Source organism: Amblyomma americanum, chromosome 2, assembly GCF_052857255.1.
Source record: "Amblyomma americanum isolate KBUSLIRL-KWMA chromosome 2, ASM5285725v1, whole genome shotgun sequence".
NCBI classification, from domain to species: Eukaryota; Metazoa; Arthropoda; class Arachnida; order Ixodida; family Ixodidae; genus Amblyomma; species Amblyomma americanum.
In genome coordinates this window covers 109,533,729-109,549,541 of record NC_135498.1, presented here as the reverse complement: position 1 = coordinate 109,549,541, position 15,813 = coordinate 109,533,729, and the positions used below count along the sequence as shown (strand labels likewise).

General features: G+C 44.1%; 1 protein-coding gene across 1 annotated transcript; it reads left to right on the top strand.

Annotated features, from left to right (window-relative positions):
* The first annotated feature begins 3,075 nt into the window (after window positions 1-3,075).
* On the top strand, window positions 3,076-11,468 carry LOC144118957 (uncharacterized). Its single transcript, XM_077651716.1, has 5 exons — window positions 3,076-3,208; window positions 4,291-4,336; window positions 5,507-5,679; window positions 7,460-7,807; window positions 11,130-11,468. The coding sequence occupies exons 2-5, from the start codon at window positions 4,317-4,319 to the stop codon at window positions 11,240-11,242; spliced, it is 654 nt and encodes a 217-aa protein (XP_077507842.1). The 5' UTR covers window positions 3,076-3,208; window positions 4,291-4,316; the 3' UTR covers window positions 11,243-11,468.
* Window positions 11,469-15,813: the final 4,345 nt, after the last annotated feature.

The window sequence follows — 15,813 nt, the reverse complement described above, 5'->3', positions numbered from 1 at the left end:
ACGTGCCGTACGCCAGCTAATTCGGCTACGTCGAGAGCACAAAAGTGAGTAGTGTCACCAGCCGAACGCGTTCCTCTAATCGTTCACAATGTGGTCTAGCGTTCGACACCTCCCGAGCGGCTGCCGGCCGCAGTTACTAGGTGCACATCGGAACAATTACAGTGCTGCCTCGGAACTGCAGGTCGCCCATAGGTTATCAAAATTTGGAAGACGGGAAGATATCGCCAGCACTTGCGTCTCCTCTGCGCTGCCCATTACCTCAGAGATAAAACATAGCAATCCGCATCTACAAGGCTTTCAGAGAGAAATAGCTCCTCGACTGACGCCAATTAAGCCTTGTAGTCGTCATGTTTTCCCAAATCTTCTGCCTTTTATTTCGGCCTTTGAAGAAACTATCGTAATAGTGGCACTCTTTTGTTTTCAAATATTGAGGTGTACTACTTCGGACATAACAGACTTCCGCTGCTAATTCACAAGGATGAAAGCGAAAATCGTGTGGTTGGCAATTCTTGTTTGTTAATACGGTAAATAAATCTTCAGTTTTACAGTTCAGTACTCCTGCTACAACAATTACTCATGATTCAATGTAGGGCTGATTTTGTTTTTGAAGTCATATATTTTTCTTCCTATACTTTATATGCACCTCGTGCTTTGCGTGTGTGGTTGGTGCGCTTCTTCTCCTGAATTTGCTTATTTTGGGAAGGTAAGCGTAATATTAGGGCTATGTGGCATGTAAAATTTAATGTCCCGAAGCTACTTGCGGTCAATTAGAGACACCGTAGTACAGCAGGCTCCAGAATAATTGAGTCCACCTTGGAATCATTAAAGTGAACAGATATCACAAAATACACATTCGTTTTAACGCCATAGAATTAAATGCCCCGTTTCCCAGAAAGTCCGACGTGGGCGTTGTGAGCGAATGATCACGAGCATGACTCTGGGAAGTGGTGCCGAAATAGCAACCTAGGAGGCAGGTGGGCCACCTAGGTTATGTAACCGTGAGGCGTTATCCCAACCTGCCTTCCGGATTGTAAGCAAACTTCCCACCATGGCAGGTGGCAATCAGATGAATAATGGGTCTCTCGGGAAGAGCAACCTGGGCCGCACAAGGCCCATCGTTGGGAGCACCTCCCATCACAAGGCAGTGGCGCATCGCTTATCCGCTGCACCACTGCGCCTGGAGGACTATGAGGATTCCCAGGGATCTATGATATAAAAATGGAGAATGACCTTCTGCATATATGGCAATTAAGCCATCGCGCCGTACCCTTAAGGCGCAGTTCGTGTCTCCTCCAATTTTCGCATTTATTATGCGGGAGCCTCATTTCTATGCAGGCAGAATGCAATAACTCCTGGGTGCTGTGCGATACCAGGGCACGTGAAGCAACCCATGGCTCTCGTAATTAATCTTAAGCCTTTCATGCAGCCTTGGACTGCACCCGCCTCACTAGATTAAGCAGGCCGTTTTCAAAGCCACTGAGTTTCCGAGGCGTGGGTATGAATAAGTGTTTACAAATTATCTCCATTAAATAATTAATGCAAAGAGAGTAATGAAAATATTTAGGCATTCATGATAGTCAGAGCGCTCTTCTGATCTCATAAGGTAGAAAAGTTTAACTGCACACAGTCCGCACTTCTCCTCGCCGTCTTGTTCAGCACACCAGTTATGTCTCAGAACACAGTGTTGTCAACACTGTCGGTATGAGATGAAAGAAAACAGAATAAAATAGTACAATTAAAATTTTTGTTTAAGTCGATACCTTCACTGGGGGCTAGAGCAAAACTAAAAACAGAAAACGATGTACAGAAGCTTTGCACAGCACATGCATCCTGACACGTGGCATCATTTTTTAATTTAAATCCGTTTAGATCCCCAGTTTGATGTAAAGTAATCCTGAAGAATACTCCTTTGACTCCAGCAACCATACATATAAGGACAACTGAAGACTAGCATGAAGCCGCCAAAAACTGAACTATATCTTAAAAGTGAAACCCAAACAAGGGATAGGCACTCGGCACACTAAGGAGGCAAAGTGCTGGTCACAGCTGAAGCCATCGAGAAACGATAGAAGAACAATGAGAACCCAGTATTGTCACCGATAAACGCAGCGGGAAGCACACCCGTTTACTGCGGTGAGGCTCGCCGAATAGCCGCGCTCATTCGAGACAAAGAGGACGCTCGGCCGCGCGCTGGGAGATAAGGTTCGGCCACCAGGTGGCACCGGCAGAGTGTCAGCTATGTGGCAATATACACAGAACACAGATGCGACAAGGCTCTTTGGAGGCATCATGATGATAGTAGTCAGTGACTCAAGTGACCACACAGATAGCGCATCATTCAGGTGCAGAAATCGACCCCAAGTAGATGGGGCAGCCATTGAGCTCGCAGTAACCTAACAGAGAAAAATTAATGTATTAACAGATTCGCAAGACGCGTGCAAGAAATAAATCAGAGGCAGGATCCTGAAGGACATCAGGCAAACCGAAAAGCAAGGAAAGCTCACATGTACACAAGCGCGTCAGTCCGCAGAGGGGAACGAATGCGCTCTCGGCCAGCCGGACATACAGGCGAGCATTACTACTAGACTCGCAAAAGAACTAGACTAGGAAAAGTACTAGACCATGAAAAGAAACCAACACGTAGGATGGCAGACGAAAACAGACACTCAAGTCCGAAAATAGTTCACGAAATCCACCCAGAAGACAATCAGCCATAATGCGCACGCCGTTGCATAAAGGCGGACCTATCCCACATCTTAAAGGCCTGCAAATACAGCACAGAATAGAAAGGATAAAATAACAAACGATTCAGCGATGGGGGCAAATGCTAACAAGCTTAGGCCCGAAACTTCCGCAGGAGTTGACCGAGCGGGCTATAGCGGCTACAGAATCAATTAACTTTCGGAATAGGTGCTCCGACCACCAATTTTACCTTCAAAAATGTTTTCATTAACACCTCTTCCTTCTGCGATCATCATCAGTGCTTGCAAGGGTCAAGAGAAGGAAGAAGCCTGATGTAAACAAGACGCCCTACACCTTGGCCATTGCCGCCATGTATGTATGTGCCATGTTTTAAGTGGAGGAAGAAGAAGAAGACGCCAGCCGAGTATGAGGTTGTATGCTGCATCCTTACTGAGGCCTGCTCAATCTGCCTCGGTGCCCAAGCGTTCCTGCTTTTTCGCACGGTTTCCAGAAAGACATGCGTGACGTGAGTTTACCTGAATAAATACCTAAGACGCTTATAAATTATGCTGCCGATGTTATTGACTGACGTAAATTTGAGGCTGGCAGAGGGATCCTGCGAGCTCTAAAGAGGAGAAGGAAATGTACGGATGTAGCGAATGAGAAAGAATGCAACTTCCAAACCTGTTCGAATCATAACAATCCTATCAAAGAGTAGCATGGGCATTGCTTGAAAATTGATTTGGATGAACAACCTCCAAGATAAATATGTAGCTATTAAAAGCTATTGATGAATGCAATACGTCTTTTCAAGCAAAACCGCTTACGCAGAAAATAAATGACCGGTTCTTTACATATGTGAGGTAATTCGCAAATCTGTCGAAATGTTTAGTTTTTATTGAAGAAAATGCAATAAACGGTGCAGTTATGTAAGGTAAAAACAGAACTTGGGTCCAAGTAAACACGTGACCCCATTGCGCATTTACTCTACTGTAAAAGATTAGGCAGTCATTTTCCATTTACAGCTAGTGCGGTCCACGATTGCACCGCAGCTTGGCCACACCATCTTTGACGGCCACTACTTCTGCGTTTTCTGTGGTGCTTGTAATAATGCACAGTCGGTGTCAGATAAAAGGAAGAGATCGAACCTCGGCAAATGGAACAAATGCTTCTAACTGCTTTTAGGAAGTTAACATTCGAAATAATTTCATTGTTGAATCGAACCACACCTTAAGATTTGTCTTGGACATTGTTATGTTAGAAAATGTCTTGTTTTTTATTATAGATAAAGTTTTAAAAATTTGCGTTGTTATGAAGGCTTGGAAGGCTTCCTGAGCACATTAGTATGAAGTGCAGTTACCAATACAAGAGAGGGAATTTAATACCGCCAGCAAAAAACTGGTGATCAATTCAGAACTTGCATAGATGTGGCCCTGGCGCCGGTGTTTTATGCGAACCTGTCGCTGTCAATTTTTTCACTTGGCTCCATTCATGCAATGTTCAGGGGTTCGCCGCCTGACTGAGCGACTTATTCACAGTGGGTTGCAAAGCAGTTTTATTCTAGTTTTCTGACATTTCACTTAAGTCTCGCTGGTTTTTTTTTTTCAGGACACACGGCACTTTAATACACAACCATGGACCCTGGCGCAGATCCGTGAGTCTCTAAGCCGCACTCAATAATGGAGTTTGAAAATGATCGCAGGAATCAGTTAAACGATATGGTGCATGCATGCGCACGCTGTGACAATTATGCTGGAGCACTTATGCTATAATAGTATCAGCGTCTAAAAGGCGTCTGGCTTGAATCATAACCCGTGAACAAGCATCTAAATCTGATTTACAGTTCGTTCTCCCCAATAACTCTTGAGGCATGAAGCGCGAGTAAATAAGGATCGGTAGCGTGACCTGAGGTCACCACCCACAAAAAGCGGTACCTCATTACTCCGTCCCAAGATCAGAATGAATGAAAATACGAGCTCAAGGTGAAGCATATCTGCATGCATGCATACTCGTACAGCTTGCAGCTTGCATACTAGTACAGTTTGCAGTAAACTATGAGAAATATAGGACATGGAGTGTAGATTGAGAGGGGGATTAGCGTTCGAAATAAATAAGCCGAACTTGATTGGCTGATTTCGCTAAGTTTCGATCACTGGCGTGCAGTTACCATGGCTCGCGGCCATTTATTAGGCACCTCAAAAAACAATTTCATTGCAAAAAAATTCGCAGAGTTTGGTTTGCTGCGTTTATGCAGCAGAAACGTTATTAAGTACCCACATTTTTTGCTTTCTAAAGCGCTATTTACCCCTTTCTTTATCTTTAGCTGTGTTTACTGGCGCGAAGAGAGCACGAGGAATGCAGCTGCAGTCTCGTCAAAACGATCCTTTAGTTTTCTTGAGCACGCTCATTTATTCACGCTGGCTCTCCTTTGCGCAAATTTTTCTAACGCGTTTGCTTATACCTACGCTGCTTTTGAGAAATTTTTTTAAGCGAGGTGTCAGAAGTACATACATCAAGTTTCGGCCGCTATTTTTCTAACAATGGCTTTATGGGACAGCATCTTGACGTTACTCTGATTAGCAACACATCATGTACAAAGAAGCACAAGTGGCCGTTAGTTGCCGTTTATCAGACGCTGCTACCAGACATTTCAAGAGGAAGTGACCGGAAGCGAACGAACTAGGAGCGCGGTATATTCTGATTACTGCGAGTAAACCTGTCTGTATTTCGAGTCGCCAACCATCAAAATAAAGTTTATTTTAGGTGCGCGTAACAAAAAAGATTGAAATCGGCTTTCTGAGAAGATGGCTCTTGCTCTCCACAGGGCCATGGGCATGGGGATGGGCATGGAGGGCATGGACGACGAGGAGTTGCCCATCCTGGCCGGAGCCGCAAGGCCGTGGCTCTCCACCACGGGCATCTTGGCACTCCTCACCGTCTTCCTTATCACCCTCGTCGGCATCATAATTTTCTCATTCTACCTGTACTTTCTGCAGGGTAAGTGGGTCTCCAAATTGCATCTCCAGAGCGTTAAGCTACCGTTCAGCGCGGAAACCGCCGTTGTTGTTGGCGTTGGCGTGTTGAGAAAATCCACATTGGTCCAGAAGGTCCGGAAGTCACAGGCTGATGTGCAGAATAAAAAATAAAAATTCAAATTAATTTTGACAATGAGATTATGGCATGACACAAATGTCATTAAGACATGTAAAGATGTCAAGTAAATTTATTAGGCATAACAAATTGCTTCAATTAGTTTCGAGTTGAAATCATGACCTTTAGGTTTCCAGTCAAACACGCTTGGTATACGTTTGTTCGGCTTGGTTAAAGGCAAGTTATTTTGTAACTTATGGTGTATCACGTGGCCTGTAGTATACTTGCGTATGTATACCAATGTGTTGCAAATTAGGAAAAGGCACAACAAAGAAAAAAAGCAGCAAGTAACCGCTGACGCTTTTCTGGCATGCCCTAAAGGCGCAGCTTCAGTGTCGCCCTATTTTTGTTTTTGTACACGTGTTCATTCCAGTCGATCCTCGTGAGTCGTTTATAAAATGCTCGTCCACGGTTCTTAAAGTGCGTTACTAACATTTCTTCGCGAGGTGGCTTGCAGGTATCCAGTATTCTTACATGATTAATAGAAGCGGGAGCTTGAAGTTCATGTTCGCATCAGTAGAGCGAAAAAGAGGGCATCACGGCTTCATTGCCTGGTAATAAAAACAGCCAGTTCTTTCTATGACCTTCAACATATAGGATGGCGTCGGAGAACTTACATGTACTTCCTGGGTAAATTGAGTCTTATATATTTTTTCGTCACAAATAAATTTATACGCAGCATACTTATGTACATGACCTGCGTTATGCTGTTTCAATGCTGTCTTTGCGGCTGTACCTTATTCCGACCGGTCGTACATGTCATTCCGCCAAAGGAAACATACCCAGGAACCCCCATTCTATATCGATTCCTCGTTGATTTTCTATTACGGTTACATTTGGCCCTCTGCCATTGGCCACTGCTGTTTCGTGATCTATAGACGCGGCTTTCAAGCGCCCGTGAGAAGCGACTGCTGGGCTATTGCCTAATTGCCGACCGCACCTCACGACTGGTGGCGAATAGCGAAGTCTTCATTCGTCGTGGGAATCCACGCCATTGCGATTTCTCTGACTGGCCGCTTGGAGCTTTCGTCGGGTGTTGTCGTTGAGCTAACGTTACGCCAAATGAGATGAAAAATTGATAAGGAATCCTTACAGAATACGGCCCCTTTTAACCAGCTTTTCACTCATTATTTTTAACACCTTACACGTTCGCCAGTAAAAATAAAAAAGGACAATGGCGTCACCGGAGCGGCGAAAATCTGACCGCGTGGCTGGCGCCGCGCCTTGCTTTACGAACACACCTGACATTTTTGTTATCGACGTGTTCGTAACTGCAGCACCTAGCGTTGCTGTCTGCCGTTCCACTGGCATTCACTAGTGCTGATCTTTTTTTACTCGCGACTGTACTGCATTTGCACCTAACGTATGAAGAAACACTCATATATCTAGTGAACAAGATGAGCGCGTAACCTTATCTGTCAAGTTTCGTGTTTTTTTTTTAGTTTTAGCACTTACCCTGGTCCTCGCTTGCGTTTGTGGGCCATCCTATGGACCATGCTTGATTTTCGTTCCCTTTCACCGCGAGTCGCTGCCAGAACTCTTAGTAGGGCCGAACAACCATTACGCTTTTCTGCCGACGTGGCAACCTGCGGGATATTTTTTTTCTTACTTTGCACCCACCCTGCAGCCAAGCTTGAGTGTCCCGAGTGCAAAGCAGCGGACGTGGCAAAGTTCACGAAGAAGAAGGCGACCACCACGACCACGTCCACAGAGCCAGCTCTTCGCCAAGTGCTACGGCGTGGGAAGATGTCTCGTCAGCAGCGACGGCACTATCAGGAGCACTACCGCCTCCGGAGGCTGCGATCGCTGCTTTTGATGCGGTTGAGCCCCTACTACCGTGCGCGCCTTCACTCATGGCTTTGGCGCTGGCTTCGCCTCCAGGCAGCTCTGCGCCTACGCATCCTGCACAGGTCAAGGCGACGGCCTGTGCGTCTGCTGCGGCACCGACGGCCGCGAAGACGACTTTACTTCAAGGGTGAGGTGAATCTTGTGGCATCAGACAATAATAACCTGGAGACAACGATGTTGAATATAGGTTCTGTAGATCTTTTATTCCGTAGTCCCTGACTTTTGCGTTTCAAAAATATAATAAATATAGAATCATTGGAGAACCTTGCATCACTGTAAAAATAAAGTCGGCAATCAGTCTCATTTCAAAACACACTCGAACACTAAAATGGCGCCAATGTATTCTCAAGCACGTGCAATATTGAAGGGAAGAATGCGAAGTTATTCCATAAACAACCGACATACAGTATTCACCACTGGAAATTATAGCCTGTTTTGCGTGCAGAGCTTCATTCTTGATGGCGTGAGCAGAAACTAAGCGTATTAACATCAGTACCTTCTGGGTCTTGAGCGACACGCCTTCCGATGGAGCGTTAATTGTTACAGGACTTATGGATGTGTTTAGGAGTGAACTTCTAATTAGCAGTTAGAGGTCGTCGCTTTTTTCAGGTTACGCACCTGTGAATTTAAGCCTGAAGCACTGTCGTAACACACTAAGCTTTACCACCGCAGTGTTGGCTTTCCTGGCCAAGGAAACAGAAAAGCTTGAAGTTCTGCGTGCGTGCGAATTCTTATACTGCCGTGCTATCTGAACATACATACACAGAGCTAAAGCCGCAGTATTGTCGAACCAAAAACGCAAACCAAAAGATTGCTCCGGTCATGTTTCTTCGTATGCGTAAGAAGGCGTGCACTACTTGCGCAACGTTAACTACGCTTGAACAAAATATCAGTTTATGCATTGTCTTGCGTTATTCACTAAACAATGTTAGCCAACACCGCATTATACCATACATGTCCTTATATATTAATGGTCGGCTCATCGGATCGCACAAAATAAATTGCATAACATTTTTTGAAGATCCTTTGAGTTTTCTCACGTAATAACAAGATGCGCGCTGCTACAATCTGCTATAAGATTGCGCGTCGACTGGCTACAACATGCAGTGTGCTTTCTTCTGGTTTTCTCTGCAGATTAACGCTTATGCTCTGTGGAAAGTGCTGCCTGGCGAAATCATTACCGCAGAGTTATCTAAAAGGACAAGTTAATTATGTCGAAAGACCTTCCTCACTTGCGGCTTCTGAACAGCACAACTCAAACTCACTTCATGTACTGCCAATGCATCGAGCTTTTGTTCACAGTAAACTTTTTTTTTTCTCTTCGTGGCTATAAAGATGTTTTTCCGGCAGCAAAATACTCAGTTAATGCTGCAAAAAGCGGGTTAAAGAATTTTCGCCCCTTGATACAAACTGCCGAGGTTAAGACGGAAGTGAATAACTGCATTGACGTTTTGATGTAAACCGCAGTATAGTCTAGCCTCATAAATCCGCACAAGAATAATATCTTGCTCATACCGCAATTTCTCGCCAAAGTGGCCACAGAGTTTTCTATCGAAACCAGCGTCGCTGTTAATAAATTCACCAATAATTCGATACTGGCTCTGTACACAATTCGTCCTATAGTCCGGTGAAATTTTAGGATGTTGCACCGGAGCAGATTTAGATTTAACATTAATGAATCCTGACACTGACACCACCTGATAATCAAAACGCCTGAATGCACTTACAGACTTCTAGCACTTCGTATTAGTTACACGTGCAATGTAGAAATGTTTATAAAAGTAAAAAATAACATAACGAAAGGTAGAATACTTCATCTTTGAAACAAATTGTGGCAATTTATTCAAACGATTGTTAAAAATATATAAAACGATAAAGCAAAAATTAAAACGTTCTACCTCAAGCCGAAATTTTATAAAAGCAAATGAGATTTGTTTGATGACCTGCTCTTGCAGTAGTACGAGAATTGAAATGTTGGGTTATATTCCTGCAGGCCTCTAGCGTATCTGGCAGCTCGCACTTGAAAATTGCTGAATGATCTCTGAAAGGGCATTTCTTAAATAATCTCAGGAAGCGAATTATTTCTGCCGACATAAAATACCAGTTAAAATTTACTGTTTGTATCTCACGCTGTACGCCGTGTACTAAGGGCTAAACCCTTAACGATAGAGCTCTCTGGTCATGCCAGTTGGGCCACGCCGGCTTGAAACCTCGATAGTCCCCGCGGCCACTTCGTGAAGTTAGAAGTTGTTCCCGCCACCTATGAGCTGTGATGTCAGTTATCAGTGGCGTCAGGCAACTTTTGTTTTTGTACCACGTTGGTGTTTTAAGGCCTACTGAGCCTTTCGTCCGAATACTGCAGGCGGAGTTACGGTCTCATAAGCTAGAGTTTTGGCCCAACCTGGCCTCCATACCTTTATATATGAGCTGTACGGGCTCCTTTGCAACTCTTAAGGTCAAAGAGTACTCTCATAGTAACATACCTTCCGCAGCCCCTCTTTTTCGTGCAATTCTCGCGTCAAAAGTTGTCATGCGCCTCGTAGACGGCTTCTCTGAACAAGACATGTTCCTTTACGCAAAATCTTTGCGCGGTACCTATATCATCGAGAAAAAAAATTACCGCCATGCCTCCGGATTAGAGTAATACGACACCGGGTCTTTTTCGAGCCCCACTTTCTAAAAAAATATATCGGATGGAACCAAATTACCGCAGAAGCCCGGACTATTGCGTATCTCGTAATGTTTCCCAAAACATTTTTTCTGAAAATGAAATCTGAAGCCAATTTACATGGGAAGAAACTTCGCCGCTCAATCCTGTACTTGTTTTTTTTTTCTTACGTTTCTCATCACCCTCTTTTGCAACGCCTCAAGCCTCTGCGAAATAATAAGTAAATGTGCAGAATAAAAAAACTATCCCCTTTGACTAAGACATGTTGAATGACAATAGAGTTGCTAAACTACAAAACACCCTTCTTTCCACAATGTGAGCTTTACAGGCCGCACGGGAATACAGTAACAGGTGATGTGGTTTCTATTTTCGCTTTGTCTAATCTCTGGTTCATGATACCGTAGAACACGTAATTGATAAAGTGTCAAGCCACCGGGTTTTTGTAGAAAAAAACACAGAACGCGCACACTCTAGAAGAGAGCCATTGTTCCGGCAGCCATTATGTTGAAGTATCGATGAGTGCCGTGGCGAATATCAGTGGAAAGAGGAAAAACCATGACGAGCACCCTTTGTCCCGTTGCTTAATACCTTATGAATTCTAACCGATTTTCAGCACCATTGTCTTCACCACACTTGTAATTCACATTGTGGCTATTGTATATCTTTTATATTTATAAGCGTCAGCAAAGAACAGCGAAGCTATATTTGCGCGCAGCCCTCACTAACGTCTGTGACAATTAAATTTTTAATCACTTTAAATCCGAAATTTCGCTGCTTCCAGGTTCATGGTCATCGATACGTCTGAGAAGAAAGCGACCTAACTGGCGGAGTAAACGAAAGTGGCGATCACGATTAAGGAGGTCGCAGACACTGCTACCGCGGCCTTCGCAATGAGACTTCAGCCGCGGTATTTTGCCGCCACTTACGAAACGCTGCTCTGGCCACGATCTGCTTTCAGATGCCAAGCAGGTTCCCAAATTTGCACTGAGAGAGGCCAGGCCTACCACTTCTGCCAGAAATGCTGGTCGGGTCTCGAAAAGATCTCCCGAGGAGCGGAAAAGTGGCACACATACTTTAGCCTTTCTCATTACCTATTAACCTTTTCGCTATTCTCCACCGAGGTAGACTCTGGTTGCCTAAAATCAAACGAAGAATTTCAGTTCGGCATAATCTTTTGGTCAGTGTGTCATAGTTGCTATTTTTCTTTTCACATCTCTGCGTTATTTAGTAGGTAATACTTTTCTTACACGTTGTACAGCAGGTAGAATCCGCGAATTGTATCTTTTAAAATGAAGTACAATTTTAGTTGCCAATAATACGAATGTGAAGGCGTTGTTAAATGCGCTCCGAGAAATATTATTAAGTCGTATATGACTGAATCATCCATGTTTTCTTTTTTTAAAAAGTGTTGCCTTCAAGCTCTTACTCATCGCGCAGATAAGTTTTTGCCTTCAGTCTACATCATTTTTACGAGAAGCGGTATTTTATGTGTACATAGAATAAATAAACCGATCCGAAAGGAAAAACTTCCATGTTAAAAAAAGACACTATCTCGCTTCTCTTGCTGTGTATGCCTGTGTTTGTGGCGCACACCCGATTTCCGTTAATCAGTGTATCAGACCACCTCGTGTGCGGTGAGCAGTTGCTATCTCGGCCTCAAAGTATGTATCATTTTGTAACATATGCTGGCAGTTCTTTGTAGATTTCGTCTAAAAGCAATGAACTACATGTCAAAGGTCTTGAATAGAATGCTCTTGCGGTGTAGTTTTCGCTACATGAAGGAATAGTTGGCTGTCTATGCCCGCGGGGCTGTACTCGTTCTTTAGCCTCTTGTCCCGTTCCCTTTTGCGCAGCGTAACTTTTTTATAACTTCTTATTATCTTTGTGGCTAGGTACACATTAACATAAGTGACAACAATAGGTGTTATTGTGTTCATACATTTCAATAGTATACGATGTTATATAATAGAATCAGGACAAAACATGTAGGTAGATACAATGCCTATATATCCGACTACTGGCGTGCTTGTCTACAGCATTTAATGTAATAATATCCCAGGTGCAAGATTTGTATTTATCATGTCACTCAAACTATACGGTCCAGTGCAAAATCCGTTATCCTCTTGAGCAAGCCATGCTTCCATCAAGGTGGATGGATTCGCTGGAGCAGCAAGGCATGTGCCTATAAATTTGGGTTTAGAAATTTCTCATTTCGTTGAATGGCAGCTAAATATGAAAGAATAGCTTCAAATATTGCATGCAGCGCCAGTAATGAAGATTAACGACCGCATTTATAATAATATATATGGGAGAATTGAAGTTGGTTAAAAATAGGTCTAAGCTGTAACGCTAGTGGCATGCTTCTGATTTGTAAATGCTCAAGACCACTGGTTGCAATAGCGTATCCACATTTAACGGAATAAAATGACAATCTTGCCCCATTTGAAAAGATGCTGTAGTACTGCAGAACAGACAATCCGGGTTAAAACAGCAGTTTGTACTCAATAATGAGAAATAAAAAAAATGCCATCACAAAGCAAAGCAGTCATATCAAGGACGCATAGTTATGGGCTGACAGTTGTTCCAGGCAATGAGAACCCTCTTTCTTCTTCGTGTCACATAGTTGGAATTGCTACTTTGAGTTTATCAAGTTGTTGTGGTTGCAGAGAAAGATTTCGTAACCATATGCGCAAAGATAGCTTTGAGCAATGAGGATAGCACTGAGACGAGAAAAAAATGACCGGACAAGCGCCGGAGACGAGCAATCGCTGCAGAGATAGTCAGTTACCACTGGCGCCAGTCACTACATTTTGTGAAGAGGAGAAGTGAATTCAATGGCATAATGGTTGATAACCATCTGGTGAGAGTTACAGTTGAGCAGCGTCAGAAGACGGTAGGTCAAGATCAAATATCTAAATATCTCTCAATTGCACGCGATGTTTCAAAAGTATCAGTGAAGCTGTCAGTTCCAGGGCTGTCGTAAAAAAAAACTGTTAATCTCTGCTTATTGGTGTTTCCTTCAGCTGCTCTGCTTATAGGTCTTGTTTGTGCTGGGGTTATGTGTGTTTTTGTTGCGAGTTTTGGTATAAAGATAGAGTTTTATAGGGGAGCAGAAAAGCCATTTTCTAAGTTGAGTTATATTTCTCGAATTTTTTTAGCCCCTGCTGATATCTGATCATCGATCATCACACACAGTGCATCTGTTCTCATTTTTCCAGTATAATAGAGCGTCATGTTCCACTATTACGTTACTGCATTAACAATACGTGCACAGTGGGCCTGTAGTAACCTCGGCTATTGGCTCACCGGCTTTTTTAAATACAATTTGAGGAATAAATAAAGAGCGAGTGAGAAATATGAGTGACCTACACAAAAATATTTATTTCGTTGCATTGAAAACAAGCACAGGTTCTTGCTAAATCACTACAGCAGTAGTTTTTATTCTCTATTCGAACATGGAAACACCAAGCGCCGAGCCGCTGATACAACTTAGTCTCCACAGCAACATCATTTTCGACCGCAGCGGTGGCCTAGTGGTTTGAGCACCCGCCTCGCATGCGGGAGGTGCGGGGTGCAATCTCCAGTTCCGCCGGGTACCCATTGGGGATACAAAGGGTGCAAGCTTTCTCCTGGTCTGGCGCTCGGCTCTATTAGGGCGAAATGCGTGGGAAATGTGTTTGACTCCACCTTGAAAATACGAAAACACTTTGCGCCATGGCGTTCTTTGGCCACAGGTGGCCTTCCGCCATAAAAATTTAATATCGGCATCAGCTACCTGTGTACAAAACTTTGCAGCTTGCCAAAGCTGTTCTTTTCTTTCGAACGCTCTATAGCAAACACAGGCAAAGGAAGCTGAGTTCTATTGGGATGGACGTGCAACAAAAAAACAACTAGTCTCAGAAACTTGCAGTCTCAAAAACATCTCTCCATCAATTGTCCTCTTCCCCCGGCCGAGGAGATAAAGAGTTTCACTGCTACTCGCGTTCAAGCTACGCCAACCTCATGATGACACCTCTTTCAAGTCCCACAAGGTAACCGCCACATCGAGTCCGCATCACTTCATTTTACAGCGATGGTGGTTAAGCGCGAATTTGCCGGGCCCGCAGCGTTGGCGTCCTTAGAGAACACCGTCCCACACTGAGTGCTTTGAACCAAGCGACGTCACGAGTGAAGTGACTGCATAGTGACTTCACGCGCACTCTGACGGAAATCAAGACCAAAAATAAAAAAATGACTTCACCACTTCAAACAAATGGCGTTCAGTATCGCTTTTCACAGTGGCAGCTGGTTTGGTTTATGGGGGCTTGACGCACAAAATCGAATCTGGCTATGAAGGACGCCGTAGTGAAGGGCTACGGAAATTTCGACCACCTGGGGTTCTTTAACGTGCACTGACATTGCACAGTACACGGGCCTCTAGCGTTTCGCCTCAATCGAAATGCGACCGCCGCGGCCGGAATCGAACCCGCGTCTTGCGGATCAGCAGCCGTTTTCTATAACCGCTGAGCATCGGCGGTGGCTCACCATAGTAATTGTCCCGTGTGTTTTTTTTTCTCATATGGGTCATAGCATCCTGAGAGGCGGGGTATTAACATCTGCATCGGTTACTCAAGAGTTTCTCCTCCCATTCGATATAAAGACCCATAGAAACATTCGCCTTATCTGTCATTCCCTGGCCCACATTGCAAAACGTTTTCAATTGGAATTGTTGGAAAGCGCAAGCATTTTCTTTCGACATTCAATTATGCAACTGTATACTTTAGCCTAGAGAATGTCCATTATATTACTCGACAGCAAATCACCTATGCCTGGTTACACGTTCTGCGTAGTGTTTATTTCTTAGCCCACACGTACCCGAAGTTTATTGCTTCTGTATTTAAAATTTTATTCCTGGAAAAAAATAATTACTTGTCTATATGCATACTGGTAGAGATTACCTTGTGTCTCTTTCAGTGTATGGTTTGTTTCACTCTCAGTGTATGGTTTGTAGTTCTGTAATAAACTAACGTAAGAAATCCACAATCACAGTGAATTCTGCCGCCATCATTAAGCGCCGGTTCAGTGACGCCGGTGCGTCGAGACCGGCTCTGGCACAATAATCTTAATCTTGGCCACTTTGCGTTGGGAGGCCATTGATAATATTTCCAGCCGTCCGCAGTTCACCAAGAGAATGGCCCTCATTCGTGTATGAGTGGCTACCTCTCTGCCCTAGTGAGCACAACTTAGCAGAGGGACGGCAGCTTGGGTCGGGCCCTATCTTTTGAGCGCGAAGCAGGGATTCACGGTCCTATGTACCGGTAGTAAGACACAACTCAAGAACGAAGCGGCTTCTCCCCGTCAAAGGACCCCCTTTCCGCCAATGGCTTCGGCCGATTCTCATGACCCATGCTAGCGTGAAAATGAAGGGAGTGGAAAATGGAAGGGAACAGTTTCCTCACTCCGTGGTGGGCGATATTACCGTCTCT